This window comes from Echinops telfairi, unplaced genomic scaffold (genome assembly GCF_000313985.2).
Source record: "Echinops telfairi isolate 266 unplaced genomic scaffold, ASM31398v2 ScPeMD7_7469;HRSCAF=8507_1, whole genome shotgun sequence".
NCBI lineage: Eukaryota > Metazoa > Chordata > Mammalia > Afrosoricida > Tenrecidae > Echinops > Echinops telfairi.
This window is the reverse complement of record NW_022111373.1, coordinates 86,299,710-86,316,490: the sequence shown is the minus strand read 5'-3', so window position 1 is coordinate 86,316,490 and position 16,781 is coordinate 86,299,710. Positions and strand designations below refer to the sequence as shown.

Below are 16,781 nucleotides of genomic sequence, written 5' to 3'. Positions count from 1 at the left end.
AGGTTGGGGAGAAATAGGAAGAACCAGCTACATAATCTGAGAAGGAGCCTCAGGGAAGCAAGAGGAAAATAAAAAGCATGACGTTTTGAAATCCAAGATAGGAAAACGGTCAAGGAAGTAGAAAGGATTCACTGTGTCAAATACTAGAAATAATGTAAAGTAAGACAGAGAGAATTGATGATTACTTTAGCAATATGGATGGGCAGATTGTAGCTTCCAAAAATATTCACAGCAGTATTTCAAGTTGTCATTCCCCATAGAGTCCATTTCCACTTTACTTGAACCTGGGCATGATTCTGTGACTGTCTTTATGAATAGAACATAATGTAAGTAATGCCACATGACTTCCTAGATTAAGCCATAAGGGCAAGACAGCTTACATCTGGCTGTCACTCAACTCAGTCACCATGCTGTGAGGAATCCCAAACCAGCCCAAAATGAAGACACCACATGGAGAAGCCATATGGAAAAGGAAGTGAGGTTCCCAGACAAAACTTAGTGTCAACTGCCAGACATGTTCAAAAACAAGTTTCCTGATGTCTCTCCTAGTCAAGGGCCCAGACCCTGCAGCACAGAGCAGCTGTCCCTGCTGTGCCCTGTCTGAACTCCTGAAGAACAGAATCCGTAGGAAACTAACTGGTTGTTTTACACAACCAAGTTTTGGGGGTAATATGTCGCCATAATTTCATTGGGATAAACACAGAGTCCTTTGTTAACTTTTATATGAATCGTGTCAGTAGAAATGTGGGCATGAATGTTGGAATGGAGTGGTTCAAGAGGGAATAGAAGGAAATGAACTGGAGACATGCAATATGGAAAACATGCTCAGTAATTTTTTTCTATCAAAGAGAAAAGGTGGAAGCTGGGAAGAAGTGTGAGGTCAGAAGAGGACTTTTATTTAAGATGTGAGAGGAGACAGCATTTGTACATAACTCAGTAAGAAACATCACAGATGGAGGAGAAGAGACGGGAAGGAGGAAGAGTAGGATCTAGTGTACAAGTAAACAAATTCCTTTAAGATATGTGCAGAGTTCATCTCATTAAGTGGGACAGGCATCTACGTTAGTAGGAGAGTATTTGGGGTTGACTTGTGCTCCCCAAAAAGTTAAGCCTAAGTCCTAGCCCCCAGAACCTGTATATGTGACCTCATTTGGAAACATGCATTTACAGATATAATCAGTTAACAGAAGGTTTTGCTGGAGTAGGGTGGGCCCTAGTACAGGTACACTTGGGGCCTGTTATAAAAAGGAGCTACAGATGGCTTTCATTTATTGACTCCTGATTATTTCTTCATAGGAAGCTGAGGCAAGTCTGATGACATTAAATCAAACTTGTAAACATCCAGTTTGAAAAAAAATAGCTCAGATAAACAGAGTTTTAGCCACTCAGAAGACTGCTTTAAATGCACTATGAACTACACCCAACATCTGCTCACCCTACCTAATTAAAATCCTGTATTTATAAGGACCCAATAGGAAATGGCAAAAGACACAAATGAAGAATTAAAAACAAATTACAACTGCTTTTTAAAAATAGAAAGAAAACACACACATTCTCACCCTCACTCATTATTTATGAAAAGGAAAACTACCAAAAGATATTGTTTACTCAGGCAGGCAATAAAGAAAAACATGATAACCGAAATTGGAGCAAGAAGTATACACTGTTGGTGAATCAACCTCTTTGTAAGATAAAAAAAGCAGTATTTTTAGTGCATAAACCTTGTGATACAGAAATTCAACTCCTAGGAATTATGCTACAGATAGATATATTTGCAGAAACACTAGGATAAGTCAAAAAGTATAGCTACTAGCGTTTCGGTTCATACACCTGTTGGCTTACTGCAAACAAAAACGAGTTTCAACATGCCTCTGTGATCAGTAGATGGCCCCCAACAATTCTCTGAGAAATACACTTCTCTTCATTTCACTAAAAACACAAAACCAAATTCACTGTCTACTCATAGCAACCCTATAAGACAGGGGAGAACTGCCCCTGTGCGGTTCCGAAATTGTAACCCTTTGGGAGAGTCAAAACCCCATCTTTCTCTTGAGGATCGCCTGGTGTTTTCAAATTGCTGACCTTGCAGGCAGTCCAACATATAACAACTACAGTATCAGGGCGCCGTAGTTTCATTGGGATGCTTAAAAAATTCCAGCAACACAATGATTTCTGAGAGGATCTGCTGGGCTAGTTCAACTCAAGGAAGAGAGGTCATCTCAGAAAGTTATGGAAACTGAGTTTTAGGGTTCTAAAGAGGGTAATCTTGATAGATTTACAGCATTAAAAGCCACATGTGACAGTTCTGCTCTGCCCGAGATGGTCACTATGAGTCAGAATTGACTTGACGGCAGATCTTGTTTTGGTTTGGGTTAAGGAAACTTAAGGAAACTCGTATTTTTACTTGGGAAAGGAAGATTAATATACATGAATTATGTAATGGACAGTACCGGTTAAGGCTGTATCAATTTATTCAAAATATATACTGACTCATGGCTACATCAATGAGCTCAGGCATAAGAACAATTGTGAGGACTGCACAAGACCATGCACTGTTATGTTTTGTTGTGCACAGGGTCACTATGGGTAGAAACCAACTCGATGGCACCGAACAGCAACTAATGACTGTTTCTTTGTAGGAGACCCCAGAGGTCAAGCCAACCCAAGGTGACCAAGGTTGGGCTGCCATATCGAGTCTAGGGTCCGCCCCTCTTGTGACATGTATACCTCTAGTCCCTCCGCTTCCAATCACGTGTATACTCCTAGCTCAACACCTTCCTATGAGGTCTATGCCTATTATACTGCCTCTTCCTGTGACGTGTGGTTACCTGTAATCACGCCCCCCCCCCTATGTAGTTATAAGCCTTGGTTATCCATAAACCGGGGGACCCCTGCCGTCTCTGCCCCACCTCACCTCACCTCGGCCCACGCTGTGCACGGACCTGGCTGGTAAGATCATGGCCATCCAGGAGGTGAGCATGCTACCATGAAATGTGTCTAACTCCATTATTTCAATCTCTCTTATATCTTTCATCTGCTCTATAACCTTATTGTAACCTTTATATATCTCAACCGTACAATTGTGCTTACTGAACCCGTGATTACTTGTGTGGGGCTGGCCTTTCCCCCCACACCTGACATAATTCCAACTATATGACATTCTGGAAAAGGTAAAAGTATAGAGGCAGTAAAATGATGAATGGTGACCAAGGATTCAGAGGGAAGGGGAGAGGGTTGAAACCATTGAACTCAGGACAGGCACTGAAATTATTCCATACGATGCTGTACTAGCGAACACACAAGTTTACATTTGTCAAAATCTGTGGCCCACACAACAACAAAAATGGGTGTAATGTGAACTTTGGACTTTAGTTCATTATAGTGAACCAATTCAACCAGTGGCCCTGAGTCAATTCCAACTTATGGCCACCTTGTGTATGCCAAAACTCAAAACTTACTGTCAGAGTGGATGCCGACTCATAGGCATTCTATAAAACAGAGTAGAACTGCTCCCTATGAATTTCCCAGGCTGTAACTCCTTAGGAGAGTAAAGAGTGCCCCATCTTTCTCCCGTGTCATGGCTGATGGTTTAGAACTGGAGACTCGTGCGGATTGCAGTCCAAGACGTATAAGCCACCAGTACTCACCATGTATGCCAGAGTCAAATATTACTTCGTAGGGTTTTCAATGGCTGACGTTTGGAAGGAAATAGCCAGAACTTTCTTCAAAGGCACCTGAGTGGACTCAAACCTCCTATCTTTAGGATAAAAGTCTAGCATGTTAACCATTTGCACCACCCCGGGACTCTTTAGTTAAAAATAAAGTAGCAGTTTCATCAGTTACAACAAACTTATTGCTTGAATGCAAGATAGAAGGAGCAGTGTGTAGGCGTGGGAGAAAGATTGGTGGGAACATTGTACTTTCTGTGTAATTTTCCTTTAAAACTCTAAGAGTTCTACAAAAATAAAAGTCTATTTAGAGAGGGGGTCGAGGGAGACTGGAAGAGATCCCAGGAGCCTGAGGTGTCCGTCTCCGCCCCTGTCACTAAGAGAAGAATGCCTAGCTCCAGGGCGAAGAAAAACACCAGGGTGAAAGGCCCGGTCTGTGGACCAAACTCAAAATTCACTGCCATTGAGTCGATGCCGACTCATAGCGACCCTGTAAAACAGGGAACAACTGCCCCCGTGGGTTTCCTGCAATAGAAAGCCCTGTCTCTCGCGGCGCGGCTGGTGCTTTCGAACTGCTGACCTTGAGGTTAGCAGCCCCAATGCTGTAGGTTAAACCTTGAGGTGGCTGGGTTTCTCTCCGGAAATGGTGACAACTACGTGCCGCCTCCTTCAGAGCTCAGGGGAGAAGAATTATTTGGAGCACTAGATTGGGCGTTCCTTCAAAGCCCCACAGCTCGGTCTTCTTCCCTTAACCCGGGTTCTGGAATCGGAAATGACGCGGGAGCCCGAGAGGAGCGAGATCGAAGGCAGGCCTCGGCGTTAGGAATTCCCTTCCTGGACAGAAGCGTTCCTCTTCCGAGGATGAAGTCCCATATCCTGTGAACAGCCAGCTCCCACAGCTCGTTTCTATCGTTCCTGGACTCTTTCCCGTCCACCTCTTCCTTACCTGGACCGACAGCAGGACCGCTCAGCATCCGAGGCTTCCGAGCTGCCAAACCCAGGACGGCTGCGCGCGCTGCTTGCTAATTGGATCAGCCGCTGCTGCCTCCAGCCAATCCCGAGCCTCGCCGGGCCGCTTACGTAAAGGCTGCGCCGCTGCCTTGAGATTGGTTAGTGGACAGTGAGCGTCGCCCCTTCGCTGACGAGTCGGGCAGCATGGCGGCGGCAGGTGGTGGCGATTCGGAGCTGAAAAGGAGAAGGCACCGGGACCCGGAGGAAACGGAAGGAACAGAACTCAGCGGGAGAGAGCTGGCGGTGGCGGTGGCGGTGGCGCAAGAAAACGATGAGGAGAACGAAGGACGCTGGGTTGGGCCCTTACCTGTGGAGGCAACACTGGCCAAGAAAAGGAAAGGTAGCCGCAGAAATCGTGGCAGGGCAAGTTTCGAGTGGTAGGATGAGGGGGCGTCCGATGGGGTAGAGTGTTAGCCAGACCTGAATGGGAAGATGTCATTGAGGTGTTTTTTGCCCTAGGAATAGAGGATCGTCTTCTAAAAAGCCCTGCTGGCGCCGTGATTAAAGCACTGAGCCGCTAACGGGAAGCTTAGTGCTTCTTATCAACAAATTTGTGGAAGAAAGAGGTGGCAAGCCACTTCGATAAAGATTTACAGCCAGGAAAACCCTATGGGACAGTTCTGCTCTGTCGTACAGGGTCACACTGAGTCGCAATGAACTCCACGGCAGTTTGGGGGTTTTGATTTCTTCTGGCCACCTGAAATTTCTTCCGAAATGTCAAGGAAAATAGGACGTAGTCCCTGTCCTTAAGAAACAATCAGTTAAAAACAGTGCTGTGTACGAGTATTTTTATATTCCTAAAAATGTATACTGTATTCTGAAAATGTGAACAGTTTTAGGTACATTTTATATACACTGTGGTGTAGTGGTTACTGCTTGGGCTGCTATCCGCAAGGTCTACAGTTCGAAACCACCGGCCACTCCTCGGAAGAAAGACGGGACATTCTAATCTCCAGAACTCACGGGGCAGAACTACCCTGCTCTATAAGGTCGCTATGAGTCGGCATCGACTCAATAGCAGTGAGTTTGGCTTTCATTCTTTCCTTTTTTGGGAGTATAATTACGAGGGGGACTTGAAAAAGTTTGTGGAAATTTTTTTTTTACCTTACAATTATTTTTGCTCTGACCTTTCTAAAACCCCCTCATGATCTGGACATGGTACCGCACCGTTTTGATAACATCCAACACTGATCATGGATTTTTAAATAATAGATGCTAATGCTAACATTTGCCTATTCTTACCATGTGCCAAGCCCCCATGTTTGATCGTGATAGCTGCCTGTGAAGTTGGAATTTCCAACCCTGTTTCACAGGTTAGAAAGTAATGGACAGGAAACAGTAATCAGAAAGAATAATGGTGCCATCCAAATGGTGTCTGATTCAGGAGTGGTGGTTGTGTGTTAGGGGCAGTAGGAAGGTGGCACCTGTTTAAGACAAAGATGATATCAACCCATAGTTTTCCACTAATGGGTGATCTGACCTAGAGAAAGTTACTTAAGCTTCCTGGATCACAAGCTTGTTCATCTAAAATCCAGGACCCCTTAATTCTCAGACCATGTTTACCATATATCATGCTCCAAAACATTTTGCTCTAGTTCTGGGATACAGGATTGAGGAAAGGGTGTACCTTTTTTTTATGTAGAGGTCCTAACTGTCACAAAGTAAGCACCTAACATCTTTATATCTCATTGCATTGAACTTTAGGCACATGGTCACATTCAACTTGAGAAGAGAAGTTACCTTATAGTTGGAAGTTAATGTAAGCATGGCGGCTCTGTAATTTTGATGAAATAAAAGATGTGGGGGAAGAAATAGACTAAATTTTCTTGTGTTCTATGTATTTCTGTGAAACATTTGAGGACATTAATATGTCATCTTTACATACCTTTGCCACATTTTTCCTTTTTCCCCATCTCCCACATCTTTCTTGCTGCAGCCATACAAACCCATGTTCATTTTCATCCTCTTAACATCCGCCCAATTATTAGGGTATCTATAAATATTTCCCTCACCCCTTTCTCTGGGTTACTTTTGTTCAACCTTTAGTGTTCAGTTCAGATGAGCTTGGAAACCTGTCACTTCTCCAGTCTGGCCTGGGCATCAAAGGCACATTGATCATAACTGAAGTAATCCATATCACACTGAATTTATAAATAAGCCACACGTTTTTAGCTACATTTTGGGAAGTCTACCTACTTTGACACCTTTAGAGCATATTACCTTTTTATGCTTCAAACTCACTGCCATCAAGTTAATCCTAACGCATAGTGACTCTACAGGAGAGTAGAGCTGCCCCTATAGATTTCTGATGCTGTGAATCTTTATGGGAACAGAAAGCCACATTTTTTGTCCTGAGAGCAATGATTGGGTTTGAACTGTTGACCTTGTGTTTAGTAACACAAAGTGGAATCCCATATGCTATTTAGGTACTTATTTTAAATCATAAATATTTTTTTAATGTTATTTCCTTTGCGCTATCGGTTTGTAATTGCACATTTATCCATGTGATCTTGCTTATCTGATTACTTTTTCTGTCCATTTCTCAAGCTGTAAGCACCATTAAGGCAAGGAACAAACCTTTTTTCCCTAGTGCTTGGTACAGTGAAGTTGTTGTTTTATAGAAGTGAGTGGGGGAGATGAAAATTTTATAAATGTCAAGGTTTGGTGTTAGTGTTGAAAGGATTTCATAAACTTAATAAAATTTAGAAAAAAAATGAAAAGCATTAGGTGTGAAAATACCCTTATTCAGATGCTTGCTAGATCTAAGCCAGGCTATTCAGTTTAAAGAAAAACTTGAAATTATAAAGTATGTGTAAAATATTTGGTAAACATCATTGAAAATATGGGGCAAATGGCTTAAAAAAATTAATGGATGAGAATTACATCTTACTTTCCTTATTGTCATGTTTTCTGGAATCTAGTTGGTTCTCAAAATATGTTCAGTAAGTAGACCACAGGCAGCAAAGAGATTATGTACCAGGTAGGATAAAATTTAGCTGCACTTTACAGAAAACCCAAAATGATAATGACATTATAATACAGATGTATGCCTCTCCCACACATGAAAGAATTCCCAATGTAAGGGGTGCAGGATTGATACAGAAGAAGCTCTGAAGTTGGAGGTCCAGGACTGATAATGGAGACTTCTAGGATTTCCACAAATTTCTCTCACATCAGTAGAATATGGCCTTCATCTTCTTTGGCTATTAGAATTGTGGTAATCATACCCCAATTCTAGGATACAGGATGGAGGAGAAGGAGGCTGTACCATCTCTTTATGTTCTGGCTCTCATGGAGTAAGCTTTTTCATCTTTATCTCATTGGACTAAACTTAGGGATGTGGTCATTCTGAACTTTAGGAGAGAAGAGTTGGAAGTTAATATAAACATAGTGATTGTTACTAAAAATTAGGGAAAACATAGTGTGTAGGTGACAACTGTGAGTGTACTATAGTTATGAAAAACTTTGAAATAACTCTTGTTAATTTATAGGCATATTTGGCCCTGACAGGATTATTTTATTTGCTACCCAGATAATGGTGTTTCTTTTCCTAGAAAAATCACTTATAGTTCATAGAATGGAGTCAATATTTCCTGGTGGTAAGATGATTACCCCTGGGGAAAAAAATTAGGAAGCATTCAATTTGATAGTCTGTAGGATTTTCTCTGCTCTAAAAATCCAAGTATTTTATTTACAAATTTCAAATCTGGAATCAATTTTAAAGAGGTTTAGTGCCTTAAAGATAAGCTGAGATATACTATAGATGACGACTATCGCCATTAATTTTCAGATTAGTACTAGTAACTGAATTTACATGATTAGAAAGATTTCCATAAACTTTCAATTTTTATTTTATAAGGTCTTCATATTAAGCCAGATCCACTTAATTCTTAAGTCTTGGAGACAAGCATCTGTATAACGTCTGAGAACCTGTCTTGACATCAATAGAATAATGATGCTCTTCACTTGTACTTTACAGTAGCAAGTGAGACCGCACAGCAGACACTAGATGTTTTTCATCATTACATGTGAATTGAGAACAATTAAAATCTAGAAGAAAATACAAAACAGTTCAGAGATATTTAGATAAAACAAATGCAAAATAGCATTTAGTTCCATTTATAATTTTTTTTTTTTTTTTTGCTTTTTCCCCCTCAGTTCTGGAGTTTGAAAGGGTCTATCTTGACAATCTTCCCAGTGCATCCATGTATGAGCGCAGTTACATGCATAGAGATGTTATTACCCACGTGGTATGCACCAAGTAAGTCTGTCTGATCTTGTACATTTTCTATGAGATGTTTCCGCTCCTCCCTCCTAATATTTCTAATTCTTAGGTGGATTTTTAAAAATTAGGCTGTGAGGGAATTCTGTTTAATTCCACCATCTGTGACAATTTGAGCTGAAAAGAAACGACTTGCCATATTTTTACACAAGCAAAACACATTTTTCACATCATGCAACTCCCATACTTTATTTCATACCATTGTTTTTTTTGCATGTTGATGACTTTGATTTTTTTTTTCCCTTCCCATGGCAGAAGTTTGGTTCTGAGCAGTAGACTCTCACTACTCGAGTTTCTAAGACAGCCCCTCTTCTGCCAGGGTATTTTCCTCACTCTGCAAACTACTTTCTCCAGTGCAGAAAGATATCACTGTTTCTGCCTGGAAAACAGCCCTCACCAGGAAGGCTGGCCCAGCCTAGGAAGTGTGAGGTCTGTGGGTGCCACAGCATGGGCAGATGACAGCTATGGGCACAGGGAAGCTGTGCATCAGTCCCTTGATTGTGTTAGTTCAACTGGCCACCCTGGGCATCTTACCAGACTGAGGCATTGTGAATCACCCCCAAATAGTCCTGCTACCTAGCTTTACATGGGGCTGCCACCTAGGGACCCAAGCACTCCTAGTGGTTCCACTTCTAGTGGGAACCAGCTTATGGTTGGGCTGTGGCATCCCTGGGCATAGCCTTCCCCAGATCAGCTACAGCTAACTCCCCGATTCTCTGGGCTCTTACTGACCCAATGAAAACACAGTTTCAGTTCTTTATATTCTGATTCCTGGAGTGCTGCCAAACTCAATCCATGCATCTTAGACCAGGGCTTATACTTTTTATTACATACATATCCAATATAAAATTTTCACCTATTGAATGAGAGTGAATAAGGCTGAAATTCACTCTGGCAATGTCATGACATGAGCAATATATTTGTGGTGTACTGTGGCAGAACTTTTTAATAAGATGTCATTTCCTCCCATTATGTGTGTGCATGTTATTTACATGGTGTGCTATTTGTGGGAAAATAGGGTTTCTGTTCTTTCCTATATCATACCAAGGAACTTATTCTCTAAGACCACCCCCTAGTTCATGTGTATGTCCTTTGTAGATAAATGCCAAGGATTATATGAACCAGGTTGTGTTATAGGTGCCTAGAAGAGTGTGTATTAGTTCAGAGGGGGATAATTTATAGCTGGTCAAATTGGCACTTAAAGTGGAAAATATTGGGAATGAAGACATTCTGAAAATATTAAATGGCCTTCAGAAAGAGAATTAGGGGTTGGGTGAAGAGTCTCTCACCACTACTACTGAGTGGATTCCAGCTCATAGTGACCCTCTAGAACAGAGTAGAGTTGCCCCTGTGGGTTCCCAAGGCTGTGAATCTTCACAGGAACACAGTCTCTATCTTTCTCCCACACAACAGCTGATGGTTTTGAACTGCTGACTTTGTGATTAGCAGCCTAACACATAACTCACTCTGCCACAGGGTTCTGAGAAGAGTGGTTATAGTATTTCTGTTGGCTGAACTCAGAGTATGCCCGTGTGCTACTGCTCTCTTATAAATGATCTCCTCTTTTGAACAGTTGTGAGCTAATATGATCGTTTCACAGATAAGCAAAGGGAGATTTATCTCCTCTTTTGAACAGTTGTGAGGTAATATGATCATTTCACAGATAAGCAAAGGGAGATTTAGAATATTTAAATACCAGATCAGGCTGGAGAAAGGCAAAGACTGAATCTTGTCCATTCCTTATATAGATTTTAAATTATGCTGTGAGCAAGAATGTAACATCAGATTTATTTTTCAAAGGGTCACTGGCTCTGGTGAGATGAATGGATTCAAATAGGGCAAGAATGGATACAGGGAGAGCAGTTAGAAAGCTGGTATAGAAATCCGGAAAAGGTATGGTGGTGGCTTGGATGATGTTGCCAGTGAGTATGGAAAAAAGTAGATGAATTGTTTTTCTCTGCTCTTTGAACCATTCTGTTGGTGATTTTTTAAAGAGAAATTGCATTTGGGAACCATTTAAGATACAAATCTAAGTAAGCAATGTACATTTCTATTTCATGTTTGGGATAGTTCTGAACCAATTTTACCACCTTTCCTAGGCCAAAGTTGTCATTGTATAAAGCAATGTGTAAGTATTGCGATTGCTGTTTGTTTGTGCTGTTTCTTTACAAACAATAATGGAAGTCTTTTTTTTTTTTAATGGAAGTCTTGAGGGTTAAGCATATCTAGCCACTATTTAGTTGTGGACCCAGAGCAAGTAAATGTAGCATTTTAAAACTATTTCTTCATCCATAATTATACCTATTCCAAAGAAAGATAACAAAAATATTAATATCAGACTTAAGTAAAATTTTGCTAAAGATAATTTAAAATTGGTTGTAGCAGCACATCCACAGGGCACTGCTAGAAATTCAAGCTGGATACAGAAGTTTACCTGTAGTGATATCATCGCTGATATCAGATGGATCTTGGCTAAAAACTGAAAATACTAGAAAGATACTTACTGTGTTTTATGAACAAAAACCATGTAATGTTTATATGGATCATAACAAACTATTAATAACATAGTGAAGGATGGAGATTCCAAAACAGTTAATTGTGCTCATGCAAAACCTGTGCATAAACCAAGAAGCAGTTGGTCAAATAGAACAAGAGGATACTGTATGGTTTTAATTATTTCACCATACTTACTAAATCTATGTTGAGCAAATAATGTACCGTAAATACTCGTGTTTAAGCCTAGTTTTTCAGCATATTTTTATGCAGTTTTTGTGGTAAAATTAGGTGCCTCGGCTGATACTCGGGTTGGCTTATACTCAAGTATATACAGTAAGAAGCTGAACTGTATGAGGAAAAACACAGCATCAGGATTGGGGGAAGACATTAATATTCTTGCATATGCAGATAACGCAACCTTGCTTGCTAAAAGTAAAGAAGACTTGAAATACTCTCTGATGAAGATCAAAGACTATAGCTCTCAATGTGAATTACACCTTATCAGTAAAACAAATTCTCACAACTGCACCAATAAGTAACACCATAATAAACGGAGAGAACATTGAAGTTGTGAAGGATTTCATTTTACTTGGATCCATACTCAATGTCCATTCGGCAGTCTGAGATGCTCCCCTTGCTGGCAAATGGGGGCACAGGCACATGTGGTGAAGAAAGCTGATGGTGCCCAGTTATCAAAAGATACAGTGCCTGGGGTCTTAAAGGCCTGAAGATAAACAAGTGGCCATCTAGCAGAGAAACAATAAAACCCACATGGAAGAAGCACACCAGCCTGTCCTGATAACGATCGCTGAAGACAAAGCGGGTGCATAAGCAAATGTGATGACAAAAGCTGGTGGTGCCTGGCTATCGAAAGATGCAGTGTCTGAGGTCCTGTAGGCTTGAAGATAAACAAGTGGCCTCTAATTGAGAAACAACGAAGCACAGCAGCCTGTGAGATCACGAGGTGTCGAAGAGATCAGGTATCAGGCATCAAAGACCCAAAAAAAATCAATTGAGAGTGAGGAGCAGTGTGGAGTGGGGACCCAAAGCCCTTTTGTAGACAACTGGTTATCCCCTTGTAGAAGGGCCACGGGGAGGAGACAAGCCAGTCAGGGTGCAGTGTAGCAATGATGAAACATACCATTTTCCTCTAGTTCTTGAATGCTTCCTGCCCCCCATTATCATGATCCCAAATCTACCTTACAAATCCAGTTGGATTGGAGGACATACACTGGTTCAGATAGGAACTGGAAACATGGAATCCAGGACAGATGATCCCCTCAGGACCAGTGGTAAGAGTGGCGATACTGGGAGGGTGGAGGTAAGGTGAGGGAGAAAGGGGAAACTGATTACAAAGATCTACATATAACCTCCTCCCTGGGGGACGGACAGCGGAGAAGTGCGTGAAAGGAGACGTCAGATGGTGTAAGAAATGACAAAATCATAATTTATAAATTATCAAGGGTTCATTGGGGTGTGGGGACAGGGGAGGGAGGGGAAAAATGAGGTGATACCAAGGGCTCAAGTAGAAAGCAAATGTATGAAAGTGCTTGGCACAATGGATGGATGTATGGATTGTGATAAGAGTTGTACAAACCCCCGATGAAATTATTTTTTAAAAAAAGCTAAGATGTCACCTTGAAGACTAGTGCCTGACCCAAGGCATTGTATTTTCAGTTGCCCAATATGCATGTGAAAGCTGGACAAGGAATAATGAAGAGTCAAGAAGAATTGCTACCTTTGAATTATGGTGTTGGTGAAGGATATTAAATATTCCTTGGACTGCCTGCAAAACAAACGAATCTGTGTTGGAAGAAGCACAGAGTGTTTTGAAGGGAGATGGCAAGACATTGTCTCACATACTTTCAACAGGTTATCAGGAGATACTCATACCCACTGCCATTACATCTATGCCCACTCACAGTGACACTACAGTACAGTATAGAACTGCCCCTGTGAGTTTCCAAGACTCCTAACTCTTTACAAGAGTAGAAAGTCCCATCTTTCTCCTGCAGGAGGTCTTAGGCCCTGAAAAAGGACATCATGTTTGATAAATAGAGGGTCGGTCACTAAAAGGAAGACCTTCAAGAAGATGGGTTAACACAGTGGCTGCAACAATGGGCTCCAACATTGCAACCTTGTGAGGATGGCACAGGACCAGGCAGTGTTTCATTTTGTAAGTTCACTGAGTCAGAATAACCAATTCAACAGCTCCTAACAACAATAACAGAAATGGTGATTAAAAGTATCCATTGCCTTTGAGTCAAGTGTACTTTTAGATACCCTAAAAACCAGAATACCGGTTGTATAGCGTCCCCACGGCTGTTATCTTTATGGAAACGGACTGCCACATCGTTCTCCCATGGAGTGGTGGGTCACTTTGAACTGCCACCCTTTTGGTGAGGATAGCTTTAACGCCTATACTCAAGTGTAAGCCGACCCGAGTATCATTCGAAGCACCTAATTTTACCACAAAAGCTACATTAAGAATGTGCTGACAAACCTGGCTTATACATGAGTATATACGGTATGTTACCAATGCACCGGATAATAAAAATACCATACCTTTGTTTCTATGAAGTTTAAAGTAATGTGTAAAAATCCTGCACTATATTAGGTTTTAATCAATGCTGTCTGCTTTGATATGTAATTAAGGACTAATTTTTCTGTGTATTTTTATACTTAATTAAAATATATTAGACTATGAAATAGACCTATGTTTAATTTTGTTGTATGTGACAATAGTACATTGAAAATTGCTTACCAATTTTTGCAAAATATTCATGTAAATTAGACTACCTGTAGGTAATTTTAATGCTAAGGGATCCTTAGGTGTAATGGTCACCAGTGATAATCCTTCCTTCCCTTCTTTTTCTTTTTTTTCTATAATATTATTAAAGATTGTCAGTGAGTGACTGATTTAGTATGACTGATTGAGTACAAGTTGTCTCTTAGAAATTAATAGAAACTTTTTTACATGTGCAGGACGGATTTTATTATTACTGCCAGCCATGATGGACATGTTAAGTTCTGGAAAAAAATAGAAGAGGGCATTGAATTTGTTAAACATTTTCGCAGCCACCTGGGTAAGGATTTAAGTTATTTTTATTTGGTAGCTCTCATTTAAATAACAATAATTAGTTTGGGGGGTATTTTTTGAGTCATTCACATTGGTTATATTGTTATTCACTAGGCTGTTTTGACTTGATTTATTTCAATAGGAGTTATTGAGAGTATTGCTGTTAGTTCTGAGGGAGCTTTGCTTTGTTCTGTGGGTGATGATAAAGCAATGAAGGTGTTTGACGTAGTGAACTTTGACATGATCAATATGCTGAAGCTTGGGTGAGTCTTTTTAAAAGTATATAATTTTAACTTAATCCATATATTTTAATTTAACCATTTCCGATGTTATTTCTAAACACTATTGCCAGGGGCTTACATGGAGAGAAAATATTTTGAAAATTATGAGGGTAACGAATGTATAAATGTGCTTTACACAATTGATGAATGTATGCATTGTGATAAGAATTGTATGAGCCCCCAATAAAATGATTTTAAAAAACTGGGGGAGTGGGTTGGGTATTGTTTGGGAAAATTGGGTTTGATGAATGCTTGCAGTGTTGCTACTTGTAGGTGTCTGCTGTTGTTTTTCACATTATTATTCACTGTAAAATTTCTAAAGCGCATCAGAACAATGATTCGTTATACTTAATTAACAGCACTTAGTAAATTAATGAGGATTCACTCTGTCTAATTTACTTGTTCTTAATAAATTAACTTTTTTGTGTTTATTTCACCGTGTAATATGTTACTGTGCTTTTATAAAGCTTAAGCACATTTTTGGAATTTGGGTTATTTGTTAATGACTTTTACATCTTGGAGTAATTGATACCCAAACTATGTGGTTAGACTGTACAATAATGAAAGGAACATTCTCCTTTTTGCATGTGGCTTAAGATAATGAACGGAGGTAAGCGAGTATCAGTTTGAACGTGGCAGCATATTAGAAATTCTGGAATTTCCTTTAAAATAAGCTATGGGCCACTAAGGAATGGTCTCTTTATATATGGTCACAACTTATTTTTTACCATAAATATAATTAGTTAACTTGACCATCTATCTTAATTTTCCCAAAAAGGTGTTGCATATCACCAGTGTGGTCAAAATAATTCTAACATCTCAGGCTAATTACTTTGAAGGGAACAGCAGTCATCTGAATGTAGAAATTTCGTGTGTTGATTAAATCTGCCCCAAATATTTAGCTTATGTTCATTGGATAGCATGTCCAGAGCTTATAGCCTTTGCTATCAAGTTAGGGTAGTAACGAATGTGACATGAGAATGTTTTTGTTGAGCATAGCCAATATGAAAATAGTTTCATCTTTATTATTTCAATAGTGGATTTCCAAAGTAAAACTATTACATGTTTTCCTTCTTTGAATTAAATTATGCATGAGCTGTTTTACAGATAATCAAAAAGCCTTGGCCTAATTTTCTCAGACTGGTTAGCTTTCCCCAATCTACCAAAGGAAAAGAAACAGGATATGATGCACACGTCTCTTCTGTGGCCATCTAAGTCCTTAGCCGTTATTATCATTGTTTTGATGAGGTCAGAAGGAGAAAAGCTAGTAATTATTCTTGACTGTAATACCCCATTCTGTATCCCTTTATTCCCTTGGAGAAAGTCATCCAAAATTGGCTGAGTCACAGGCCAGGATCTTTTTTTTTTTTTTGGTAGTGATAGTAGAGAATGCTTATTTATATTAACTTTTCCCCCCTCCTCTACTCCTTACTCCTGTAGCTATTTTCCTGGACAGTGTGAGTGGATCTACTGCCCAGGAGATGCCATATCATCGGTTGCTGCTTCTGAGAAGAGTACAGGGAAAATTTTTATTTATGATGGTCGAGGAGATAACCAGCCGCTTCATGTTTTTGACAAACTCCATACATCACCTCTTACTCAGATACGACTAAACCCAGTTTATAAAGCTGTAGTGTCTTCTGACAAATCTGGAATGATTGAATACTGGACTGGGCCTCCTCATGAATATAAATTTCCCAGAAATGTAAATTGGGAATATAAAACGGACACAGATTTATATGAATTTGCAAAGTGCAAAGCTTATCCAACCAGCATATGTTTTTCACCCGATGGGAAGAAATTAGCCACTATTGGTTCTGATAGAAAAGTTAGGATTTTCAGATTTTTAACTGGAAAACTCATGAGAGTCTTTGATGAATCACTAAGTGTAAGTGCAGCTTAAATTCAATCTGATTTTGCTATTCTGAAAATGCCTTTTTAATGCTATTTTTTAAAAGATACTT

The 16,781-nt window shown here is 40.1% G+C and overlaps 2 protein-coding genes across 4 annotated transcripts in view; one reads left to right on the top strand and one right to left on the bottom strand.

Annotated features, from left to right (window-relative positions):
• The window catches only part of CENPK (centromere protein K), a 28,752-nt gene extending 24,088 nt beyond the window's left edge, over window positions 1-4,664 (bottom strand). Inside the window, exon 1 of the mRNA XM_004703573.2 lies at window positions 4,615-4,664. The gene's annotated coding sequence lies outside the window, so the exon portion shown is untranslated. The remainder of the gene's footprint in view (window positions 1-4,614) is intronic.
• A 158-nt stretch (window positions 4,665-4,822) lies between these two features.
• The window catches only part of PPWD1 (peptidylprolyl isomerase domain and WD repeat containing 1), a 28,410-nt gene continuing 16,451 nt past the window's right edge, over window positions 4,823-16,781 (top strand). Inside the window, exons 1-5 of one of the 3 annotated variants that reach the window (XM_004703571.3) lie at window positions 4,823-5,019; window positions 8,838-8,940; window positions 14,443-14,543; window positions 14,679-14,799; window positions 16,258-16,705. In XM_004703571.3, coding sequence (XP_004703628.1) covers window positions 4,824-5,019; window positions 8,838-8,940; window positions 14,443-14,543; window positions 14,679-14,799; window positions 16,258-16,705 — 969 coding nt within the window. In that variant the 5' untranslated portion in view covers window position 4,823. Of the gene's footprint in view, window positions 5,057-8,837; window positions 8,941-14,442; window positions 14,544-14,678; window positions 14,800-16,257; window positions 16,706-16,781 lie in introns of those variants that run through there. The other 2 variants (XM_013004922.2, XM_004703572.3) reach the window with 2 other exon arrangements.